The sequence below is a fragment of the Podarcis pityusensis genome (genome assembly GCF_964106645.2).
Source record: "Podarcis pityusensis genome assembly, chromosome: 4".
In the NCBI taxonomy this organism is placed as follows: Eukaryota; Metazoa; Chordata; class Lepidosauria; order Squamata; family Lacertidae; genus Podarcis; species Podarcis pityusensis.
The window spans coordinates 25,246,590-25,267,990 of record NC_138027.1 but is presented as its reverse complement, the minus strand read 5'-3'; the positions used below and the strand labels follow the sequence as shown (position 1 = coordinate 25,267,990).

Genomic DNA, 21,401 nt, shown 5'->3' with positions numbered 1-21,401 from the left:
TATGCTTCATTGCCACCTGTGCAGTTCTTGCATAAATAAATACCATGTAATATTTCCATGTTAGAATATCAGTTTCTTCCTTTAAAAAAAAATCCTCATTTTGTTGTTGTTGTTGTTGGTGGTGGTGGTGGTTTGGGCCCATCTACATAGTAACTCTCTTGAAGTGAGCGGTTTGATTATCCAGCAGAAGATTGTTTTTATAAAATACAGTTTTCCAGAATTGGATGTGGTTTCAAAAGATTTTGGTTTTGCCCATAAAATTCCCAGCAGCACCTGCAAATGATAAAAATGAGTTCAAGACGCTCCGTAAAATGTTACAAGTGATGTTTGTGTAGCAAAGCCAGATTCCTCTTTTTTTTTTCTTTCCTAGAGGAGGTTAATGTTTGGAAGAGTCAGAAACATATCCCAGCAACTCTCTGTAAAGTTGACATTGATCCAAGGATACAGCATAAATCTTTCAGCAAAGTTTTCTTTTTTTAAGTACCAAATAGGCCAGTATTGTCTAAGAAAGCAGGTAGAAGAGTTATAAAACAATCTCATAATACCTGGTTGGGGTGGGAGAAGTGATGCCACAGAATGGCAGATGAAAATCAGTACAAAGGTACCAGAATTTGTGCCTGCCAGTAAAATGTAATGCCTTGGTCCTAAAGACTGCAGTCTCAGGGTAGCTCATCCAGGGGCGTCAACTTGAATAAAATATTGGTGGAGCCCAGGTATGCCCCACCCCACATAATTGATCACATGACGCAGCACACACACCCCATCTGAATGGCAATGCCCATCAAGTTTGGGAGGGCAGCCCCCTCAAATACTTTGTTGGGGGGATTGAAGGGACCTTAACCCCTAGGAGTTGTCTCCTATGAGCTCAACATCCTGCTGAGCTCTTACTAGCAGGGCACAAGTAAGAGAAGTAGAGTGTTAATTGCACACTGCCATCCTTTCCCAGTCAGGGAAGGAAAGGGGATTGATTTACACCAATTCCTGGATAGACATGAGTTTCTACCATGCTTGGGGGCATGATATCTGAAGAGCCACAAGTAAAAGGACAGATTACTTCAGTGTCCATGTTTGCTGCTGTAACACCATGCTGACTTTCACCTGGGGCTCATACTATCCATGCACCAAGTATTGCAAGGGCATGCAGACAGCTATTCTCAATGGCTGATCTCCAGCTGTAGAGCTCTGTTTTCTTACAGATTTTCCAGAAGCATAGATTTATAATACAGCAGCCCAGATCCAACACAGCTTGGCCTAACCAGAACTGGTCTGAACTCAGAGTAAAAGGGTAGTGTTCTGCTAGTCCATAAGGAAAAATTCCACCCAATCCCAAATCAGGGCAGTGCCTTTACTGGGCCATTTGGTTGGTTTTGTGTAGGTGTATCCACCAGAAGCCATGCATGCAGTGTTTTGGGCCTGGTTCTGTGGAACTCTGGCCTGGCTGAGAATAGACAGGCTTCCTCCCTGTTGAACTTCAAGCACCTGACATGTACCTTTCTTTTTCATCAGACACTTTAAGGAAGTTTTCTGTTTTTGTGATTAATTTTAATCCATTGGATGCTTTAAAAAAAGAAGAAGAATACACCCCTTAAGGACTTAGATAATTGCTGGCATCAATCTGTCTCAGGAGACAATGGAAGAGTGTGCACCCTCAGGGGAAAAGTCAAACATTTGAAGAGTTACAGCTCTTGCTGTGGTCTCCACAACCGATACAGGAGAGACATGTTTTCTTGTAGGTGGGGCAGATGAAGGCATCCGGTTGTGCTGCTACAGGTGCACCATGGCATTAATTTTCTCTGTGCTCCTCCCAGTGGTCATTCCTTCTCTGGTCACTGCTGTGGATACCCAACTTGACTGTCTGTCTCCAGGCACTGCAGTCGTCTGTAAGGGATTCAGCAGGATATAAACACCTAAGATAAAAGAAAGAATTTTTCCAGGACCAATGGATCTTCATACTAGTTTACAAAAGATTTGTTATTCTAGTGCAATGATGCAAATTCTACAGATTGCCTCCCATCGCTTCAGCAGTGCGGCTCTATTTAAAAGAGAACAACTGTGAGCACTTATTTTTAGAACCCATCCAGCAGCTGTCTCCAGATGATGTCCACATTGCACACTCTCCTCTTCTTCAGTGCATAGAAAGAATGTTTGTGGCATGTTGATCTAAAGCCTTGTGTAACTTTCTTCTATTTCAGCTTTGGTTTGCATTCGTTAATGGATTTTCTGGGCAGATTTTATTTGAGCGGTGGTGCATTGGCCTCTACAATGTGGTAAGTGTCCCACGTCTCAGCTTGATAACATGCAGAGCCCGGATGGCATTCCACTGCTGTTTATGTCTATGTAGTTTATCTCTACTGATCATCTGTATATGCATTGCGAGTAACTGGCGGGGGGGGGAGTGGGAGCTGTTCTTGCTCTGCCTTAGATTTGAGGGCAAAAATTAAAATAAAAGTACTTGGCACATTCTAATTTGGAGCAGCAACAAAGAATCCATGTCAGGAGAACCGCCATTTCTAAAGCCCTGCCAGACCCTTGACAGCCAGTGCAGAAAGTGGGGTATAGATTCCCCCTTGATTTTTCCTCCTTTTTCTATGCCAATTCCAGGGAAGAAATGGGGCTCTAGATTTAGCTGTTGGAAAGCCCCACCTCAATCTATTTCTAACACTCCTGAAACTGCTTGTTTTTGGCCTTACTGAATCAACAATGGTGGCAGAACCAGCAATGACCTCCAACCACTGAGCTCTCTCACTGACCATAAAAGTCTACAATATGTCCATCACCCTTTTCAAGAGCTTACGGTTGCTCTCTGAAGAACATGAATTTACAATATTTTTCAGTTAAAGAGTTTCATTACTTTCCACTCCAGTTGATACTTCTAGACCATTACCACTCTTTTGTCCAAACCCCAGACTCATGCAATTAGATATGCAATCAGACAGCAAATTCGGAACAATATGCGTGCTAGGAATTGCATCTCCCTGAATCAACAATGCAGTGGAAGATTGCACAGATAATATGTGCATGACCGTAATATTGTATTACAGCAGATAAGGGAAGATACTGAGTGTAATAGGGCATTCTCCCAAATAAGTGTGTACAGGATTGCAATCTGGGAGTAACCCCATCAAACACCAAATCAGCTTACTTTTGCATAGCTGTTAATCATTTACCCAGAACGTTGAAAATTTGTAAAGCAGTTTGGTGTCATCATGTTTAACCTCACAACTACCCTGTGGTCTTTCACTGGTTATAGTGAGCTAAGATACTTCGGCTCAGTTAAAGTATAAGCAAGTAGCGATGTGTTTCAATTACCACTGTGTTAGCCTGTTGCAGCAATACTGGAGACACCACCAAAAAAACAACAACCCCATAGCACTTTTAAAAGAGATTTATTATGGTGTAAGCTTTTGTGAACTCAAAAGCCCACTTCATCAGATACATCTAAAGAAGTGGGCTGTAGTTCACAAAAAAGTCTGCCCAATAAATATGCTAGTCTTTAAGGTGTCACAGAAATTGTGACAACAGTCAGAAAACATGTCAACCTCTCCAAAATATTGATGGGACACACACACACACCCCACATCAGTATTACCGCGTGGTACGTACAGGGGATGGATTAGTGTATCCCAAAGGCCTTGTTATACAAATACGGCTCGTGGGAATAGCCACCTCCCTCGAGATCCACGATTGCTCAGCCGGCAGCTGCGACCGGGGCAATCCCAAGACAAGGAACGAGCGACTTACTCCTCATGCATGCGGACACAGCCGGGAAAGTCAATCATATGAGCTGCCCATTAGTCTTGGCTCTCATCTAACACATAAGAATACAGAATGCTCCCCATCTGGTGTGTTGCTTTGTGACTAATTCAAAGGAGATGGATGACATCATGGAGCTAGGAAATGTTCTTGCTGTTACTGATCCCCAGGAATAGCCGGCCCTTTGTTGGAGCTGATCTTCACCTGCATTCTCCAGGCTTCTTACATGTTTCTGGCAGGAATCAAACTCCAAACTTTTATAAAAAGGAACTGGTTTCTCTCTCCCTCCCCCCCCCCCTTTGCAAAGAAAATAAATAGAAATGGTATATAATTAGAGACAGCTGGTTGAATGTAAATACAGTGCAGGAGATATAAGTCTAGGTAAAGAAAATTCAAATGATGTACAACTTTCATTATGGGAGGTAAGGGGTGGCATTGGTTTGTGAGAAATTGCAGACAGCTTTGCTCTTAAGCATGAATCTCATTTCAAATATGTACTCAGCATTATCCTCCAATGGCTTTAATTAAATAATTAGTTCATTTGTTCATTGAAATTGTTGGTATTCTGCCTTTTCATAAAAAGTTTAAAGTGGGCAACGGTCACAAAACACAGTACAACAGTAGTATCAAAACCAAATAATAATAATAATAAAAGCTGACAACAGCATATACAGGATCAGAAAATATTAGAAACCAACCAAAGAAGCATTCCAGAATGAGAATAATGCAGCTTCATTATGAAAACATCATATATATGTATGATATATACATATGTGTGAGAGTGTGTACAGAATGACAGTGGACTTTTTTGAGCCCACAGTTGGTGGGGTAGTACTGCTTCCCTGACCTTCCATCTTCCCCATTGCTGCGGCTTATCAGGAGGGGGCGGGACAGTGGTGAGGGCATCACACTGCAAATGCACTGGCTAGAGCCAATCCAGTCAATTTTCCGTGTAACTTGTAGTTTTGCCACAAGATACAGAAGCCTGAAGGATGGAAGAGACAAAGGAAAGAAGGAAAAAGGGAGACACTAAAAAGCCAGGGGGAGCACACGGTTGCCATGTTTAAACTCAGAGAGGGCTTCCTTTCCTAGAAGAGGGAAGTCTGCTACTTCTGGCATAAGCTGTCAATCCAGAATTGTCACCAGGGAATACTAAAAGAACAGAAGAACCAAATGATTGTGGGCCACCTGCTGAATTTCACACATTGATTGGAAGCAGGCACCGGCAACAAATGGTTGTAGTCTTCCTACCTCTGTTACACAGGTGGTTAACAGTACACATCAGTTAACCATCTTGATCTGGTAGTTACAGTATTATCCCTTAACCATCTAATTATGTGAAGATCTGAATATTTCAGTATGGAAAGTGGCCAGTTCCTGAAAGCTATTCTCATTGTTTTGTGGCTCTGCAGCTTCCTTGTTAATAAAATGCAAAATGGGGAATTGCCTTTTCCCCCCTGTGTAGCTTATCACAGATTGTATAAAAATGCGGTGGATGTACAGATTTGGAATCAACAGTAAATTCAGCTAATTTACTGTTCAGTTCTGCACATATCTTCTTGGAATATAAGTCCCATTCATAATTGGTGGAAATTACTTTGAAGTGATTATGCTTGTGACTGCAGCCCAGTCATCATAAGACATGCTGTATTTGCATGATGCTAAAACAGCATTGGAGGGATGCTACACATGGCACAAACAAGACAGCAGAATACGTTTACTTGCTTGTTTATTGCAGTCATTTATGCCCCTCCTTTAAGAGCATGGATTGTCCCAAGACTGCTTGCAAGTCAAGTCAAAATCCAATCGTAAAATCACAGTAAGACAATGGTGGCCTTTGAGCATCACTTTAAAGCAGAGATGGGGAATCAGTGGCCTTCCAGATGTTTTAATGATTTATTTCATTTCATTTATTTCATAGCATTTCTACAATGCTTGAACCTTTTTGTTTTTTTTAAAAAACCATCAGAGTAGTTTACAAAAAAATAAAACCATAAAATTGGGGGCGGGGGGCGGGAATACAATACATTAAAATATACAGTCCATTCCAGAAGTCCGTTCGACTTCCAAAACATTCAAAAATCAAATCACTACTTCAGATTGGCTGCAGGAAGCTCCTGTAGCCAATCAGAAGCTATGGAAGCCCCGTCAGATGTTTGGGTTCCAAGAGAACGTTCACAAACTGAAACAATCACTTCCCAGTTTGCAGCGTTCAGGAGCCAAAACGTCCGAGTTCCAAGGCATTCGGGATCCAAGATACGACTGTACAAGAAGTTAAAACTGTGGTTTAGCGTGCTTTCTGAACGTGGCCAAAATAAAAACAGAAACTCACCAGGACTCTTTCCCACAGGATACCTAGTGGTAGATGCCTCTGGAATGGAGGAAGAGATAGTCCAGCAGGATCAGGCACTTCATGTTATCTTTTCCTCCTTCCTCCCTGGATTCTTTCCTGAAGAACAGCTGAAGATTGATTTAGACTCCATGTGATCCACAGGCTCCTTTGGCTGTTAAACATGCATTTACTTAAAACATTTGCTAGCTGCCTTGGAAATACTTGTTGAAAGGAAGGATATAAATTCTTTGGAATTAAATGATAAATTTGAAGAAATACAAATAGGTCATTTGACTTGATATGAATGAGGTTGAGGTCATCAATCCTCATTTGCTTCACATATTCTAAAATATGTGATAATGGTCGTCTGCTCTCCTTTTGGCCATTATCCAAGGCATCAGACATATTTTGGATTCCCATTGCTTACTACAATTGCAGACCCGTATGTCTCTTAAATAGGAGTGGTGGAGAAATCGGATTCACTTCTCATTTAAAAGTGAACCTAATTTGCACTTTCTAATATGCGAACCGAAACACAGCCGTCCTTTGAAACTCACATTTTTTTCTCAATTTTGTTGTGCCGTGCTCCAGCCATGATGTGTACAAAAGTGCATGTGCTAGGAGTAAAGCGTGCATACAAATATTAGTGAAAGCAACATAGAAAAAAATGCATTATGGAAAATTGCTTTGCAAAAATTGTATTAGGCAAAACTGCATACAAAAACGTGCATATTAGGAGAAATTTGCACCCAAATGCTGATGAATTTATATGAGGACATTTAAAAATAAAAATTGCAAACTGGTGTGGAAATGTACAGAACTGAGTTATCAATTTCAGTTTTTCAGTGGTCCATATTTGCCCATTCCTAATTCCCAACCCATGTGTTGTTTGACCCTTTCTGTCGTCAGCAACAAGGAAACCCAACCTGCACCCATGGAGCTCCCCCACTGGATCACTGGCAGCCTTTCGCTTTGCTGTTCCCAGCATTCCAGTGGTGAAAGCTCTTGTGCTTTGAACTGTACAGTTCAGATTCAGCACTGGTGATTTAGCAGAACTGCTGCTATTGTTTTTATCAGTGTCAGGATTTTCTCCCAGGTATGAAGCATGCTCTGCGGCTTGTTTATAAAGTTAATGGTTTGTTGTTTTTAATTACTTCCTTTGTTTTCTCTAGATTTTCACAGCATTGCCTCCCTTCACCTTGGGAATCTTTGAGCGATCGTGCACTCAAGACAACATGCTTAGGTTTCCCCAGCTCTACAAAATTACTCAAAATGCTGATGGGTTCAATAGCAGGGTAAGAGGCAATGTTTTGCTTTGGGGAGGAGACAGAGAAAACATTTGGGGTGCACTTTAGTTTAAAACTGAGTTTTAAATTTGTACTGTGGCATCCCAGTTTTGTGCAGCTGGAAATGGTTAATTCTTAATGGTCAACAGCAGAAATAGCCAACATGGTGCTCTCTATATTTTGTGAACTACAGCTCCCATCAGCCCTTATCAGCACAGCCAATGGTCAGGGAGGCTGGTGGTTGTATCATCCTGTAAGTGGGTGTTGTACGTGAAAGCCACTGCAGGCTTCAGTACCTGTAGTCTGAGCTGGTCCTCAGGAAGCTTTGTGCTGAAGAAGCCAATGAACCCAGAGATCCCAAGTTAAAGTGCATGTTTCATCCAACGAGCCATGCCAAGTCTCAGATCTCTGAGGGCTGCTTGCGTTTCACTCAGAGGTTAAGGAAAGGTAGTGTACCCATGTATACTTAAAGTCTTCCCTCCCTTAACTATTACTTCATGACTTTCAGGACAACTTAAGCATTAGTAACAAGTTCAAAAGCTAAGCCATTGTAAACCCTGGCTTAATTTAAGCCATGAATGTTGACTTACAAGAGCTGGCTCACGTTACCCTTTGAGACCATGGCAGCCACACTATGTGCTGAGCTCATGGTTTGTATTTTGGCGCCCAGTTCCGATGGTGTGCTGGAAGCTGATATCCTGCTGTGTTCAGTGTGTTGAATTGACATGCATCCAGCTCACTAAGTCCTTTGGTAGCATGGGTAGAAACCAACGTGGACTGATTTAAAGCCACATCTGCAATGAGTTCAAAAAGTTATGCATAGAGTTCCAAACTAGAATGTTCGCCATAGAACTCACATTGAATACAGAGAACTTCCTAGACCTGCATGTTAATGAATCAGCTCCACAATTTGCCCTCTCTGTGGCATCTTCTATGGACCTGCACATGCTATATAACCAATTTTCATGTTTGGTAATGAAATGTTCCCACTCTTTTACCTGCTGGCCTTTCCTTAAGGCTTCCACCCCTCAAGAGATTCTGTGAAAATATTGAGATGACTTTATTGTTCCTGTCAGGTTGAGGTTTTAAAAAGATGTTTCAGGGAGATATGCAGGTAAAATTACACTGATGTATTTTCTTTTCATATTTTAGAGAATTTCCTCTTCTCTCAGCCTTCTTGTTTTATTAACCTATTCATACTAACAAAGCTTCAACATTCAAAGCTTTATTTTTTAAACAAAATGTGTATGGTTCAAACAAAGAAAAGTTCTGAGGTGGTGCTCATCAGAGAAGTCCTCTGTTTACCACTATAAAGCAGATGGGATCTCCATTTGGATTGACAATTTTTGAATTTTAAGACTAGCTTTCGTGGTATTGCTTTTTTAAAAAGCCTTTAAAATAAAATTTAATGTTTTGTGTGTCTGTAATGAAACATTTGATAGGGAGTTAAACAACCTTTGAGAGTTTGGTCAGCCCCCCCTGACTGTCTTGTTTTGTTTCCTTAGGTGTTCTGGGGTCACTGCATCAATGCTTTGATCCACTCCATTATTCTCTTTTGGTTTCCATTAAAAGCCCTGGAACATGGTAAGTGCTTCATTCTTTCCTGAATGTCAGCCTTTCTGGCCCAGCTCCAATGTGATTGTGGTTCACAACAGGTTGTTAGGAAATTAATCATGGCAGACAGACCACCAGCCTCTAAGCTCGGACATTTATCAACAGCGACCTTCCAAATCTCCCCTGTTTGCATGCAGCCTTCGGTAGATAGCACTTCCCAACCCCCAGAGATTGTAAGTGTATGATTCAGGGGGTCTTTACATGCAGCTGCATTGATTTAATATTGATTCACACAACCTTTTGCTCTTTTAATGTGATTATTACAAGGACTGTATATGTAGTAGGCCGATCCTATGAAGACTCCACTTTGTGCTGGCTTTCTGCATGTTATTCCAATTTATTGAGTGAATGGCTGTCGATAGGAGGAATGTGATAGGAAGTACTTGTTTTGAATAAGTCTCCATAAAAATGACCAGTTAACTCAGTGTAATTGAATGCAACCAGAATTATATGATTACAGTGGTACCTTGGTTTACAACTATAATTGGTTCCGGAGGTCCATTTGTAAACCAAAACAGGTTGTAACCCAAGGCGCTCTTTCACCAATGGGGCCTCCAAAATTTTTTGGTTCATAATAAAAAAAAATGAGTTGTAATCCAAAACACGCACTTTTGATGTGTTTGTAATCCAAAACGTATGCAAACCAAGGTACCACTGTATATATAAGCATTTATCCATATTCCTAAACTTCAGTTTTTTCCCCTTTCCGTATTGAGAGTCAGCTTTCATGCTAGTCATGAACTTAATTATTAGATCCATTTAGAATATTACTGGTTTTAGGATGCCGTCTTGAGATGTGTTGGAGATTTAAATTGGAATCGATAAATAAATAATTTCAAAGACCAACACATTGCCAAGTGAAGAACCCTGGCTGCTTTGCTATTCAGGGAGAGGTGGATATAGATCTTTTATCCCTTTTTATGTTTGAGGGAACACTTTTTAAAACTTCAGATGAAAAGAAATACATCATTCACACCGGTATGTCCTTTAACCTCTTGAGCTCTTTAGGATGCAGTGTGCATATGTGCAATGAAGGAGTGCTTCTGCAGCCTTACAAATAAGTGTTCACAGCACATCCTGACCATCCCTGACAATTGTAGGAAGTTTTTCCTCTTCGTCTTCTTTTTCTTCTTCTTCTTTTTCTTCTTCTTCTTTTGTAGGGCCCTGGGATTCCAAAAGTGCAAGGTCATAATATTACAAAATACAACTTATAGATGCAACTCTGACATTGAAATTCTCCAAATGTACTTGGACTTAACCAGATTTCTTCATGGCATTTAAAAACTTCCACACTACATATGTGATTGCATGAGCAACATTCTTCAATTATATCTTATCAGGATAGGCTGGTGATGAGCAGGGATTGGGTGGGTGGGTGGGATTTTGATTCATTCAGCACCTAAAGGAAAACCCACCCAATTCTCACTTTCTGAAACAAAGTAGAACCAAAACACAGCCACTTTTTTGAAATTTGCACTTATCTGAATTTTGCGATGCGGTTCTCAAGCCAAATAAACTAGACAAAAAATGCGTATAGTGGGGTAAAGTGCCCTAAAGATGCATATACTGGTGAAAATAACATACAAAAATGCAATAAATTAAGGAAAATTTGGTTACAAACGTGTGTGTTAGGCAAAACTGCTTATAAACACGTGCATGTTGGGATAAATTCACTTCAAAATGCTAATGAATTCTCTGGAGGGCTTTTTTAAAAAGCAGTTCACTAATTGATTTGGAAACATGGAGAAGTTAAGATTGGTAAAGAGAAATAGAGAGAAACCAACACTGACAGATTTGCCTATCTCCAGTGATGAGGTACACATATGAGTGCCAACGAAAGAGAGCCCTGCTGTGTCTTTTTCCATGTTTTGGATTCACATTAAGAGTTCTCTGGATCCTGGTCAGTGTGCGAAACGACTCTAGAGCAGAAATGTGGAACCTCTGGCCATACAGATGTTGTTGGACTCCCATCAGCCCCAGCCACCATGGCCATTGACTAGGGATGCCAAAAGCTGCAACCCAACAATATCTGGAGTGCCACAGGTTCCCCACCCCTGCTGTATTGAATGAATGAATGAATGAATGAATGAATGAATATATCATCCTGCAGTAGGTTTCTCCATTACTGCCCTAGAACATAAATAGGCCCATGTAGCTGATGGAGACTGATGCTGTGACCATGAAGTAGCTAATTCTCAGGGAAGGGGTGTTCACAACCATCCTGAAGGAGGCGATGGTGAGTCACTTTTTGGGGCAAGGTGATTGAGATGTTGGTGGCCAGCTCCAAGCATGTTTGGATGAAGCTGATTACCTAGACTCATTTCAGTCTCACTCCCAGCCCAGATATGCCATGGAAATGTCCTTGATCACCCAAATTGACTGCTGCTATCAAGAGAGGGACAAGGGGAATGCAACCCTGTTGGTTCTTCTTCATTTCTCAGCAGTATTCAGTATTGACAGATGTACCCTCCTGGATCAGATCCATGGGTTGGGAGCTGGAGGCACCTTTAGGGTGGTTCCACTCTGAACTGCAGGACCAATAACAAAGAGTAACATTGGGAAACGCCTTCTCTGCTCCACAACACTTTTCTGCTGTGGGGCCCCAAAGGCTACCATTCAATCCCTGATGCTTTTTAATATCTATATGAAGCTGCTGGAGTCTGTCACCTGGTGACTTGGAAGTACCATGTCATCATTGTTGTCCCCTACAGTATCTGTTTTTAAGTGGCAGATTAAAACACATTTATTTTCTCCGGTTTATGGCTTTGGCTGGCACAAGAGACAGACTGCTGCTTAGTTGTCTGGATTTCTTGAGATGTTTATGTCTGAAGTTTGTAGCCCTTATATTGATTTGGGCATTTTAATAAATTTTAATTTAATAATTGCTATGTGCCACCCTGAAAACCTTTAGTTCGAAACGCAGAATGCAAACTTAAAGCATATTAACGGTAATAATAACCATGATAAAATGATCATTAATGATGAATTTGTTGTCGTCATTATTTCATTCAAGCAAGGGCAAAACTCCTTCTTTCAGGCAACAATCACCTTGCAGATTGTTGCTCTAGGTTTCTGCTTTAGATCAGCCTCACCTAGGCAGACGTGTGTCGCTGGCTGCCATGTTGAAGCGAGATGGTTGTGTAATCCTTCTGAATTACAGCCCTTTTTGGATTAATTTGAGAATTCCTACAGCTGCCATGTGTTCCTTTTTTCATAGGAGCACGAATAAACTTGGCTACTTGAAGTATTGCCAAGTTTGGCACCTCCATATGTTAAATTAACACGTATTCGCCTTTTTTTGTGTACTTACAGACAGGAGAAAGGGTGCTGGAATATAAGATGCCCAGTCCCTTTTTGCCATTAACACCCTCCAATAGCTTTTTAAGATAGCAGCTATATGCACCAAGGGAGGATTTTTGCTTCTCCTCTCTCTCTTGGTAACCTTTGGGGTAAAAAATATCCCCTCACTTCAAAGGAATCTAAAATAAAAGCACATATAGCAGAACTGCATCTGTATGCAGCACAGTGGCACGAAGATGATGTGGTAACTGGTATTCTTCATCTCCTATAGATATTTTGATTATTCGTTCTTGGCAGGAATTCCCCCTTCTGCTCAAACAACTCCTAATGGTGATGTGTGTGTGTGTACGCTATTTTTGAACATTTAATAGCTTCAGCATTGGCCAAGACAGTCATTACACTATTTGCTTTCCAATGAGAAACCCAGTATGCAAAATTTATCCTCCCTACAAAGAGAAATCCAGGAAACATGTTTCAAAAACACATCAGGCTGTTAAAAGTGCATTCAGGCTCATGCTGAATGTTTCCCAGTCGCTTGGTTACCTTTCACTACCTCTGCAGAAAGGAATGATGTTGTTCATGCTGCACCACCAGTTAAATGTGAGCTGGCATGTTTACATACACCTTTCTAATGTTTTTTCCTTAGCTTTCCTTTAATCTGTTTTTTAGCTCGCCCGCTCTCTTTCTCTTCTTAACCCAACCTCCTCTTTAGTTTTAAGATATTCTGTGAATTGAGATGATATTTTAAAAATTGCTCACGGTTGCATTTTACTAAATTTTGTTCAAACCGTTTGAAAATCTTAAATAGCCTTTTTTAAAACAAGAATATCTCTTTGGCCAAATGAAATATTTAATATTTGTTATCTTCCTCTTTTTTCCAGACGCGGTATTTGCAAGTGGCCAGAGTGTAGACTACCTGTTTGTTGGAAATATAGTTTATACAGTAAGTTGCTAAAATCCAGCTACAATACTGCACATGGTGCGGCTGAACTTCTGTTGCTGAGCATTTCCCATGAACTGGTATTCCCTAGTATATACCACCTCTGACAGTGGAGGCACAACATAGCCATTGTTGCTGGCACCCATTGATAGCCTTCTCTTCCATGAATTTTTCTAATCTTCTTTTAGTCATCCAAGTTGGTTGCCGTCACTACCTCTTCTGGGAGTGAATTCCCCAGTTTTACGATATGTTGCATGAACCTTAACCACATACCCTGGTTAAAATGATATGGTAAGCCAAACCTGGGCTTAGCTGCCATGCTGCACTAAGCTAAAATGACCAGAAGGAGCGAATCAAATGTGAGCTCCTCTCTCAGAGCCAGCGTGTTTGCACAGTCCCATTGTTTGACTTACCATCTTGTGCAGACTTGGACCTTGTCCACTTGGCTAAACTGGTGCTGAGCATTTCCCAAGATGCCAGTTTTACCCAGGATCTCTAGGCATTCCCATCAGGACATGTGTTACACCATTTTGTAAACAGCTTCCTTAACCCCCCTGCTGTACTCCTGAAATGCGTTGAATACACTGCAACATTTAAAAGTAAAACGGCACCTGGTTCCTACATTGTTGAGCTGTGATGTGCTTGTGGACATTCCTTAGATTTAACTATTGCTTTCTTTCTGAAAAGCCAGAGAGGGCGAAGCAAGTGTGAATGGGGAATGCATGCTGGGATTAAATTTTTTTCCTAACATTTTTCTCTCCCTCTACCCCTGCAGTATGTTGTGGTGACCGTCTGTCTGAAAGCTGGCTTAGAAACCACAGCATGGACAAAAGTAAGTATTAGAAATGTTTCAACCAGCACTCTCCCCTTATTCCTAATATTACTGAGCAAAGAAAAGAAAGGCATCTATTATACAGTGGTACCTCGGGTTAAGTACTTAATTCGTTCCGGAGGTCCGTTCTTAACCTGAAACTGTTCTTAACCTGAAGCACCACTTTAGCTAATGGGGCCTCCTGCTGCCACTGCACCGCCATGGCACAATTTCTGTTCTCATCCTGAAGCAAAGTTCTTAACCTGAGGTAATATTTCTGGGTTAGCGGAGTCTGTAACCTGAAGCGTATGTAACCTGAGGTACCACTGAACTTATATAGCACATCAGAGAAGGAAGCCTTCCAATTGTTTGCATACTCTTTGACACACAAAAAATATCAGAACTATTTCCTATTACAGGGGCACAATGCTCCCCACAATGCAGTGGCTATTTGCCACTGCATATTATGCTAGTACATGCAGTCTACAAAAGACTACTGCACTGTGGCCTCTGGTTTAGTGGGTAAGATCTTGCAGCACTGGCATCGCTGCAGCTTACCTGAACAAGGGCGGGGGAGCAAGGTGACTGCAAGGACAGCAGTGCGCAGACACACAAGTGGGAATGTTAGATTGGGCTCCTCCAGTGTGTCCATATAGCCTTGGCGTGCTCATTGCCCTTCCCTAGCCCTGTGCAGTGAGCTGCAGCAATACCAGTGTCAGGAGTGCAACTTCCCCACTCTGCCACATCACACTGACCGCTACAGATTACATTTATTTTAGCACATCCCCACTGGAAAAAAGGATATCTTGGTGTATGTCTAGGTGAATGCTAAACTTCCCAGGTTTTCTGCTCTGATGATACGGAAGGGGGATGCAGTTGATTTGTGCATAACTTGGGCTCACTTATGGAAATTAGTAGCATCCTAACTCCCTTTAGCATACCATAACAGGGAAATAAAAATGTGGTGAATGGTGTGTTTGTGTATGTGCTTATGAGTGGAAGAGGAATTTGAGCTGGCGGTAAGAAACCAGGAGGTGAGGTGTATTCCTGGGTTATTTATCATATTGAATTTGGGGAAAAGATGTGGCATAGCAAGTATGTGGCACAACTGCATTGCTCCCTGCCCTTTCCACAATGGAGGGTGAACCTCAAGGAAAATGAAATATCTTTCATATACGTTCTTGCGCATTGCTTTCAAATATAGCCTAACCAGCCTAAGCCCACACTTTCGAAAAGTTTATTTGTGTCATATTACTAAGTCATATTACTAAGTCATATTACTTAGGTATACAGTGCCTTTTTAATTCTTACTAAATGCTGAATAGCATGATGCTTCTCTTACCTAATTCCACTCCCCATGACTGAAAATACAACAAATACAGTTATTGACTTTCTGCTATCAGGACTCAACCCAAAAAGGCTCTGGTGAAGCATTTGGAAACACACACAGAGGGGGGGGGGATTTGGGGAGCCATTTTTTAAAAAACAACACTTTGGTGTTTTTCCTTTTCTTTTTTAAGAACTTGATATGTAGGTGTGCTTCTTTCATGTTTTTTTTAAAAAAGTTGTCTTTTCTTCTAAGTCCACTTCCCAGTCTTTCACACACCATTGCTGGCAAGCCTTATTGTTTCAGCTGTGGCTTACTCACTCTGGGAAAGACTTCCTCCCAGCACTTGAGAAGTATTGAGAGCGTGCCATCGACTTAAGCCTCACCTCCATCAACGGGTGGATTGGTTACATTCAGTTTAGTCTCAGGAGTGAGAAACTCTCGCTGCTGAATGAGAGGATAGGATAGAGGGAAATGAAACGCTTGGATAAATAAATTTGGGGGGAGCGCACAGTAGCCGTTGCTCAATGCAGCAGAGAAGAAAGGTCTCCAGTTGTTTGCATGTTCTTCGACATGCACGGAAGTTCAGAACTGTTTGCTATTATGCTGGAGCAAAACAGCGCCCTTTGCCACAGCGCACTATGCAACTACATGCGGTCTATGAAAAGCTACTGAGCTGCAAAGGCTGATACATTAGGACAAATGGGGCACTGCCTCACCAACCTCAGCCTGCCCTTAGCCTCCACTTCCTGCTTACAACCAGCCCAGGATGTGACTCTACCTGTCCGCTTCCTCCTCCTCAGTGTCAGTGTTGCCCTTGTAGAACTCAGCCAGAAGGAGGATGGGGACAAAGCTACACCTAGTTGGCTCTGGTTGTCATTGACCAAGGCTTCAGCTCCACCATCTGTCGGTCTCCTTGCCTTCCGTTCCTGCCTGTCCCATCAGGCCCCTTCTGTGCCAACTCTTAAATGCCTGTTAAAAACACTTTTCTATTCTGCCAGGCCTTTACAGGCAATTAAGACTACATCCTTCCCCAATGGTTAGCTGATGCCTGTTTTTAACATTTTTGTGGCTTTTTATGGTAGCTCGCTGCGACGGTAGCTCGCTGCGACTTGTTTGTCAAGCATTCTGAGGATAAAATCGTTTGCATCCAACAGGATGTTGACTCCACCATTACAGCAGATGAATATTGAGAATTATTATTATTATTATTATTATTATTATTATTATTATTTATACCCCGCCTATCTGACTGGGTTTCCCCAACCACTCTGGGCTGCTTCCAACAAAATATTACGGGACCGCCTCTCCTGGTATGCCCCACAGAGGAACCTACGGTCTGCAAATAAAAACATCCTGAAGGTCCCAGGCCTCAGAGAGGTTAGGCTGGCCTCAACTAGAGCCAAGGCTTTCTCGGCTGCGGCTCCAATCTGGTGGAACGCTCTGTCACAGGAGACTAGGGCCCTGCGGGACCTGACATCTTTCCGCAAGGCCTGCAAGACAGAGTTGTTCCACCAGGCCTTTGGTCAGGGCTCAGCCTGACTCCCTCCTCTGGCAACCTGCACAGAATTTTGCTTAACGGTTGCCATTAATTTGATTTTAATTAATTTTTATAATGAAATGTTTTTAGAATGTTGGATTCTTTGATTCTTTGATTCTTTGATTGTTGTTAGCCGCCCTGAGCCCGGCTTCGGCTGGGGAGGGCAGGATATAAATTATTATTATTATTATTATTATTATTATTAAAAATACAATAAGACATCAAACATTAAAAAGTTCCCTAAACAGGGCTGCCTTCAGATGTCTTCTAAAAGTCAGATAGTTGTTTCGTTCCTTGACATCTGATGGGAGGGCGTTCCACAGGGCGGGCACCACCACCGAGAAGGCCCTCTGCCTAGTTCCCTGTAATCTCGCTTCTCACCGTGTGGGAACTGCCAGAAGGCCCTCGGCGCTGGACCTCAGTGTCTGGGCTGAATGATGGGGGTGGAGACTATATTGGATGAGTTTCAGTTAGTAAGGCTTGAGGGTGTGGTCAAGGTGCCTGGATTGGTCAGGGCAACGACCACTTGTGCTCTGGACTCTTGCCCCTCTGGGCTGATAACAACTAGTAGGGAGGGGACAGCTGGCTGGGCCAGGGATGTGATTAATGCCTCCTTGCGAGAGGAGGAGGTCCCTGCTTGCTTAAAGGAAGCAGTTGACTCTGCCTGTCATCAGCTCTAGCTCCGCCCACTGTTGGTGTTCCAGCCAATGGATGCCAGTCTGAACTTCAGTTAACTCATAGCAGATTTCCTGCATTGGGAGGGTCTGGATAAGATGACCTTTGAGGTCACCCCTGCCCCCAACTCTGTGATTTTGCTACTGAATAGACATAGGATTGCACTGCGAGAATTTCCAGAATTAAAAGAAATGTGCGTGGTTTCTGAATTGTCAATGTTTACTGTGTTATAGTGATTGGGGTTTTGTATGTTTTAGCAGTTTTACTCCTTAATCATGATGGTGATTTTGATTTAGTTTACTATCGTTAGAAACTTTGGGAACTGTTTTCAGGGAGGAATTGTTTTCAAAGCTCAGAAACTGTCCAAGGGCTTTAAAAATAAACAAAGCTTCATGTGGGTCCCATGTGGTCCATTCGATGAAGAATGCTTGTTTTCAAAATACTTTTTAAAAAAATGAAAATGAGTATTGCTATTATTCTTCCAAACATACTTTAAGGGGAAGAGACAGCAAACATTCTGCCGCTTAATGCTTTTTACCATTCCAAAAATTAACACCAAAGCCAAAGTACGATATAGACATACCTGAACCAAAAAAAGGGAAAGAAAAACTTGGTGTCAAAAATGCTTTCTGTATTTCCAAAGATTAACACAAAAGCCAGAGTGGGATGTGTGTGTGTGTATGTGTGTGTGTTATAAATATTCAAAATACAGATATTTCCCTGACATCCAGGTGTAATTCTAGGTATGTTCCAAAGCACACTGGTTTGGATTGAGTTTAAATTTATTGCATTTACATTTCTAAATTGCCTTTATATATCCCACCTTAGGGATTCCGGTGGCGCTGTGGGTTAAACCACAGAGCCTAGGACTTGCCGATCAGAAGGTCGGCGGTTCGAATCCCCGCAACGGGGTGAGCTCCCGTTGCTCGGTCCCTGCTCCTGCCACCTGCCAACCTAGCAGTTCGAAAGCACATCAAAGTGCAAGTAGATAAATAGGTACCACTCCGGCGGGAAGGTAAACGGCGTTTCCGTGCTCTGCTCTGGTTCGCCAGAAGCGGCTTAGTCATGCTGGGCACATGACCCGGAAGCTGTACACCGGCTCCCTCGGCCAATAAAGCAAGATGAGCGCTGCAACCCCAGAGTCGGTCACGACTGGACCTAATGGTCAGGGGTCCCTTTACCTTTTACCCCACCTTACCTATGGTAGGCTTATCACTGCTCCTTACTGGGGGTGGGGCAGGGGTTAGAGGAGGAGCAGTAATGCACCAGCAAGGTCAGTGTGGTACACACACACACAGCTGGGAATACTGGACTGGCTCTGCCAGTGCACTTAACCCAGTGGTTCACAAAGCAGGCGGTACCACCCGGGGGTGAGATTGCCTGGGGTGGGGTTGCGAAGAGTCAGTGAGGTCACTAGAGGGCACTGGAAGGGTACATTTCTATCAGACATTGAAAAGCTGGGATCACTGGATCAAGTTCATCAATCTCGTTGCATTAATTAAACCACAGTGGTATTTTGGTTTAAGAACAGCTTAGTTTATGAACAACTTGGATTAAGAACGCTGCAAACCCGGAAGTAGTTGTTTTGGTTTGTGAACTTTGCCTTGGAATAAGAACATTAGAGGCTGGGTGAATTCTACCTCTGCTGCCTCCTACCTTGTCCCTCTGAGCTAGATTCTTGGAGACAGGGGAACGTGGTTGGTTAGGGCTTTGTTTTGTTTTTAAATGCCTGGGATAAGCTAGCTTTGAAAGCAATGTGCTGCATTTCACAAAGAAAGGCTTTTAACACAGGATTCTTCCAAGCCGTTTAATCAATCTTGCTGCTGGCTGAAAATAAAGCGTGTTAGACAGCCCGGAGTGAGACTGACAAAAGCCTTAGGTGGGAGTAAAATAATACCTGAGAGTCAAGTGTGGGGGCAGGAGGAGGCTGTTCTGTGTGTCTTGATTTGTTTCTCTTTCCCTGCAGTTCAGTCACTTGGCTGTTTGGGGAAGCATGCTGCTCTGGCTGGTCTTCTTCGGAGTCTACTCCACCATCTGGCCCATCATTCCGATTGCACCAGACATGCTGGGGCAGGTCAGTCCTTGGGTTCCACAGTGGCAAAAGAGCACATTTGTGTGTGCGCGTTTTCTCAGGAGCAAATATACTTTGAGAAGTGAATAGTTTAGAGCTCCCAATTAGATCATCCACATTTAAGTAAGCTGTTGGGTTGTGGGTTTGTTTTTGCTTTCAAAAGGATTGCTCTACTCTGAGGTTACTTGAACTTTGTTTAAAAAAAATATCCTTGATGTGCAAAGTTATGCACGTCTTTAAAAAAAATATCAATCGATTACATGAGATCTAAATCAAAATAGGCCATAACTTTTCTCCACCCTATTTTTTAATATTGTTATTTTGTTAAGGTGATATCAGTTAAAAGAAATAAAGAACTTTTTTCCACCCTAGATGAACAGACAAAATATCATGATCCTATGCATGTATACACAGGAATAAATCCATGGTTTTAGTGGGACTCTACCCTGGGTGAAAGGGCTTGATTGCGCAATCCTAAACATGTCTACTCAGAAGTAAATCCATGGTATTCACTGGGACTTATTCCCAGTAAAGTATGCACAGGATTGTAGCTGACATCACCACAGACACGATTGTTGTCCTTCAACACCGGTTAGTTCTATTGGTATGCAGTAGAAATCAAAAGTGCACCAGATGTAATCACTATGACTGTGGCTAGTTAAAGAAATATTAGTCGAAATAAATGAGTTTTAATTGACTGATTAATGTATTATACCCACATTAGTCTGACTGTGACTGAAGTAGTAGTCGTGAAGGGAGAAAATATGTTTTAGAAGAGTCACTCCTTCCTCCGTGTTAGTGAAAGAGCAACTACTTTTCTAAGATGGTGTCCACTATCTGCAATTTTTAATAAGTACTTGATATTATTATTATTATTATTATTATTATTATTATTATTATTATTTAGTTGTGTTACCTGATCAATCTGGGTGCTGATTTAGTTGCTTGACAAGGTTTTAATCAATAATCCAAATTGATTGATAAATGTTGCACCCCTAGTGTAAACCCCTAGTGTTGCACCCAAAGTACAAATGTTGCTGAAAGAAATGGTAATGGAAGTACAAAAAGGCAAAGCTGGGTGCCTTCACTGCTCTTTTTCATTTGAGGCCTCCTTTGAAAATGCATTTCACCTAGGCAGGATTTTGCGGTTCTGGTGGGTAGAATCCTGGGCGATATGTTCAACATCAGACACATGCATTTCTCCCAGTTACAAGCATGCATCTGTGATCAGGATTTGGCCATACGTTAATCCTTTCCAGTGCTCCCCCCCCCCCCGAAAAATAGGTACTCACCATGAAGTTGTTACAGTAAGTGCCACACGTTTTAACTAAAAAAAAAAGAGGTGCTGTTATTGCGTACCCTTGAGGACCCGCTGAAAAAAGGCACCGATCCTCTCCATATATGATTTTCTGTTTTGTGGTTTCTTTTACAGAATACCATTTGCAAACTAAATGCTTACTAAAGCCACATTACATATCATTTCTGATTAAGTACCCAGTTTTTCCGGTATTCTTTTTCTCTGACATGTCTAAGGGGCTGGAAATATATCTGTAAAATAAATTACTGGGTGACCATATCCAAAAGGGAGTACTTACCCTTCAAATGTTAGTGAGGCTTTGGATTTGTTCCTTCGACATCTATTGAGTTCCAGGGGGTGAAATTCTCCCCTTCGGTGCCATGAGTTCAACCTTTGGAGAATGGGGGGGGGGGGCAATAATGAACCTCTCAAAACCACTCAAGAGTCTGATGGCA

General features: G+C 42.0%; 1 protein-coding gene across 10 annotated transcripts in view; it reads left to right on the top strand.

Moving 5' to 3' along the window:
- ATP8A2 (ATPase phospholipid transporting 8A2) overlaps nucleotides 1-21,401 on the top strand; it is a 324,329-nt gene that overhangs the window by 213,031 nt on the left and 89,897 nt on the right. For 8 of the 10 annotated variants that reach the window (XM_081004078.1, XM_081004077.1, XM_081004074.1 and 5 more), the window contains 6 exons: nucleotides 2,193-2,267; nucleotides 7,258-7,380; nucleotides 8,877-8,955; nucleotides 13,167-13,228; nucleotides 14,001-14,057; nucleotides 19,545-19,652. In XM_081004078.1, coding sequence (XP_080860204.1) covers nucleotides 2,193-2,267; nucleotides 7,258-7,380; nucleotides 8,877-8,955; nucleotides 13,167-13,228; nucleotides 14,001-14,057; nucleotides 19,545-19,652 — 504 coding nt within the window. The remainder of the gene's footprint in view (nucleotides 1-2,192; nucleotides 2,268-7,257; nucleotides 7,381-8,876; nucleotides 8,956-13,166; nucleotides 13,229-14,000; nucleotides 14,058-19,544; nucleotides 19,653-21,401) is intronic. The other 2 variants (XM_081004079.1, XM_081004075.1) reach the window with 1 other exon arrangement.